At 34.7% G+C, this 4,130-nt stretch overlaps 1 protein-coding gene across 2 annotated transcripts; it reads left to right on the top strand.

The window, feature by feature from the left end:
* Positions 1-1,474: 1,474 nt before the first annotated feature.
* LOC125220018 (transcription factor UNE10-like) lies at positions 1,475-3,702 on the top strand. 2 transcript variants are annotated; one of them, XM_048122128.2, is made up of 6 exons: positions 1,475-1,712; positions 1,796-2,231; positions 2,469-2,570; positions 2,766-2,831; positions 3,078-3,389; positions 3,481-3,702. In XM_048122128.2, the coding sequence occupies exons 1-6, from the start codon at positions 1,657-1,659 to the stop codon at positions 3,565-3,567; spliced, it is 1,059 nt and encodes a 352-aa protein (XP_047978085.1). In that variant the 5' UTR covers positions 1,475-1,656; the 3' UTR covers positions 3,568-3,702. The 2 variants fall into 2 exon arrangements, with proteins under 2 accessions (XP_047978085.1, XP_047978084.1); XM_048122127.2 differs by having other exon boundaries at positions 1,477-1,712; positions 3,478-3,702.
* The last annotated feature ends 428 nt before the right edge of the window (positions 3,703-4,130 follow it).

A 4,130-nucleotide genomic window follows, 5' to 3' on the forward strand; every position in this document is an offset into this window, starting at 1 on the left:
AGATTATTATATTTTTATAATATATAATTTCAATTTCCTAACATAGCATCGTTCAAAACGGAGAATTTTCGTAAATGCCCTAAAGAATTTATCCACAGTCACCGACTAATAGTGATGGTGGTGATGTTGTCAAAGAATTTAGGGTTTGGCCATACGAATCTTATCTTCTTTTATTTAATTATTACATGATCTAAGATGGTCAATTCTCACTCGTTAAAATGCATCTATCAAATTTCACAATTTAGATAATCATATGATAATTAATAGGACTATTTTTATTTTTATATTTTTTTATATTTTTTATATGAAAAATAGAATCAATGTAAAATTTCTAATCACAACATAGAGTTTTTGTCCAATTAGGTATAATAAATCATAGTGATGAGTATGATAATAAATTTTATCCTAGATTAAATTAGACCATGATCGTAAGATGAATATAATCTGGAAGCAATCGTTTAAGTCTAATTGTTTTCCAAAACGGAAGTCGGCCAATGGGACACTCCAATAAAAAAAAAAGCCCCACCAACATTTATGATGAATAGATGATTTTGCGTATAGTAACAATGAAATTAAAACTCGGAAAAGTCAAAAGTAAGCAAACATAGTTCACATATCGTGGTCGTGCATTCTTGTGTATACTCCATCTACATGGATAGTGGCGGATTCAGGATCCGAAAACGGAGGAGGCAGAATATATAGTAGTAGCTTCATTTAGTGCGGACATGACTATTTTTTTCGTTGTTCAGAACGACGCTAAAGGCAAACAAAGGGGGCGGATATGGTAATTTTACCTCCCGATAAAGAAAAAAATAGTCGCACGAAGGGGGCGATCGCCCCCTCCTACCCCCTAGATCCGCCACTATACATGGGTACTTGGTGTTAGTGTAATATCTAATTTTAATTTAATGCTCATACTTGCTGACTAAATCAATATATTATATTAAAAATATAAACATTTATTGTGAGCTTATCAATAAAAATTTGTATTGATATGTTATTACTCCTTACATCCCCCAAATATTTTTTTATTTTGATCCGACACATGTTTTAGGAAATATAATAAAAAATGATTGAAAAAATTAGTGGAATGTGAGTCCTACTTTTATATATTAGCTTTATAACAAAATGTGAGTATGAATGAGTTAGTGTAATATAGAATCCACTAAAAAAAAAGAGACATATTTTGTGAAACGGATAGAAATAGAAAAATAGGACAAAGTATTTGATTACACTCCATGATACTTCCTCTCTATTCTATACATATGCGTATGCTATCTGGGATCGGACGGAGGGGGTATAAAGTTTCCTAAAATAAAAAGGTGTAAACTTTAGGGACTAGATTAATATAGAAATAGCCTAATAAACAATAATTAGAAATTTAATGCAGCTTAATACGTACCCCACCCATGTACACATAATTTATCTCTGATGCACATATAGACAGACGCAGAATTGCAGTGACAAACTCTGTATTGGTGACCAATGAGCATCTCTTTCAAATTATGCTGTTTCTTATCTTATGAATCATAAATATGCCCTCCAATCCACACCACATATATTATTACATAACTCAATAATATCACAACTTGATATATATACGATATACTATGATGAAACTGCATAACCATTCTAGAAAAAACCAATTTTGTCGAAATGAATCACTCCTCCCGCTCTAAATCATCCAATTCCTTCGCCACAGATGCCCCCTCGTAATTCCCATTTCATGCCGCAATAATTTATATAGTGTTTTTTTATAAAAAATTATTTAGTGACGCTTAATTAATGAACACAGATTGGAGTACGAAGTGGCGGAGCTAGCATGGGAGAACGGGCAGCTGGCCATGTACGGCCTGGGCGCGCCGCGCGCTCTCAACAACAAGGGCGCCGGCGCCGACACGCTAGAGTCCATAGTAGACCAAGCCACCTTCAGCCTCCCCCACGCCAAATCTGCCGCCTTGGTTCCTTGGCTCGACCACGGCGCCGGCGCCGCCGCCGCGAGCATGGACGCCCTGGTGCCGTGCAACAACGAAAAGCATGAGAACACGGTGGGATCGTGCAGCGGCTTGGCACGTGCGAGTTACACGAGCGACGGGAGAGACAGCCTGCTTGATTCTTGCGACAGAGAATTCGCAGCCTCCCTATGGTCGCCGGAAAACACCAGCTCCGGCGAAGATTGCACCAAGACCTCTGCCGAGGACCACGAAACCGTTTGCTACGGCGGATCACAGGCATGTTCCGCTTCTCTTTTTCTACATATCTTATCCATTCTAAATTTCCTGTAATATTCGAATCAAATAAAATTCTGCAAAACTTTATTTATATATCGTATAAACGTGCGATGATTTTAAAAATTATTCATGTGAATCTGTTGAAGATCAAGAAACAATATTTTTATTTTTCTCTTTATTTCGACAAAATATAAATATGATTACTATATCTTAAATTGTTGTTTTTTTTTATTGCAGAGGCAGGCAGGGAAAAAAAGCAACAGAAAATTGGGAATTGGAAAATCATCAATTATTTCAGCTAAAGTTAGGGCAGCTGCCATCCATAACCAGTCTGAGAGAGTAAGCTTTTCTTCCACTTTTCTATTAATTTCCGTATTCTAAGTTCCATGTGTTTAATATTTGTTGCTTATTTCTAAAATTTGAATTCCTATGCATTTTCCTTTATTAGGCTGTATGCTAATAAAATTAAAATAGTACTAGTACTATAAATAAATGATGTATATGCATACTTATGGAATTCATTAATGTGTCCAGAGAAGAAGGGACAAAATTAATGAAAGAATGAAGACATTGCAGAAGTTGGTCCCCAATTCCAGCAAGGTATGAAGGTGGTTGGACTTTTAAACTCAAACATATACTATCAAAATAAATTAGGAAAAAAAAATGTGTGAAAGTCTTCATGTTATCATGTATATGGACAACTGCATACCGACAATTCTTACTTAGTTGGCAACGACAACGTTCCCCATCAGAAGGAGAGAAAATCTAAGTTAAATTATTTGTTAGTACCAACCAAATTAAGCCTCAATTTAGGTGTGTTAATTTAATTTGGTTTAATGGTTGCAGACGGATAAGGCGTCAATGTTGGATGAAGTAATAGATTACATGAAACAATTGCAAGCACAAGTGCAGATGATGAGTAGGATGAGTATGCCATCCATGAATATGATGATGCCATTGTCCATGCAACAACACCTTCAGATGTCTATGATGACTCCAACCATGGCCATGCCTATGCCCATGGGAGTCATGGACATCGGTCGCGCCACTGGAATGTTGCCCATGATGCCCTCGTCCACTGGATTCATGCCATGGGACATCCAGCCTCCACCGCCCACGCCCGACTTTTTATCCAACTTCTTTGCCACTCAACCGCAAGTAAGTACTACTATTCCAGTGGAAGATCAAATATTTATATGATAAAGATTAAGATTAAGATTAAAGAGACAAATAATTGTGATTGCAGCAGCCAATGACGGTCGATGGCTACACCAGATTGGCAGCTATGTATCAGCAGTTGCAACAAACGTCTGCGATGACTGCCTCAAAAAAATGATTTCAAAAATATGTAAAATAGTGGAGTTGTAATAATTATGAATGTAACTCTTTTTTTTTTTGGCTTGTTTTATATTATTGAAAACGTGTTTGTTCTACGTCCATTTGATAAGGGTTGTTGACTTCTTGTTGTTTATATATACTAGTATTCTATGCTCAGATTAATATATTTTAAAAATATTAATTTTAATTTTAAATTAATTAAATAAATTAGAATCAATATTAACAATGAACAATATAAGTAACAATTTTAGTTATATGAAATAAAAAATATATACAAATAATATAAGTAAATTTGAAACAAATCACATAATATAAGTTTAAACATTAAATCATGGAGTAGGAAGATAAAAATCTATCACAATAAAAAAATTAAACACAATGAATAATTACTCATCATTTTTAAAACTTCTTTACACACTACATTAACTATAAAATCTCATCATTATAAACTAAAACCTTCAATTTTTCACAATTCATCACTATTCAACAGAATTCGTAGGTAAAGTCGTCTGCCTCACCTAAAACTACAATGAAATAAGGAACAAAAATCAATTTGCAATG

This window comes from Salvia hispanica, chromosome 1 (assembly GCF_029641045.1).
Source record: "Salvia hispanica isolate PSC_SH4W2 chromosome 1, Shi_PSC_v1, whole genome shotgun sequence".
NCBI lineage: Eukaryota > Viridiplantae > Streptophyta > Magnoliopsida > Lamiales > Lamiaceae > Salvia > Salvia hispanica.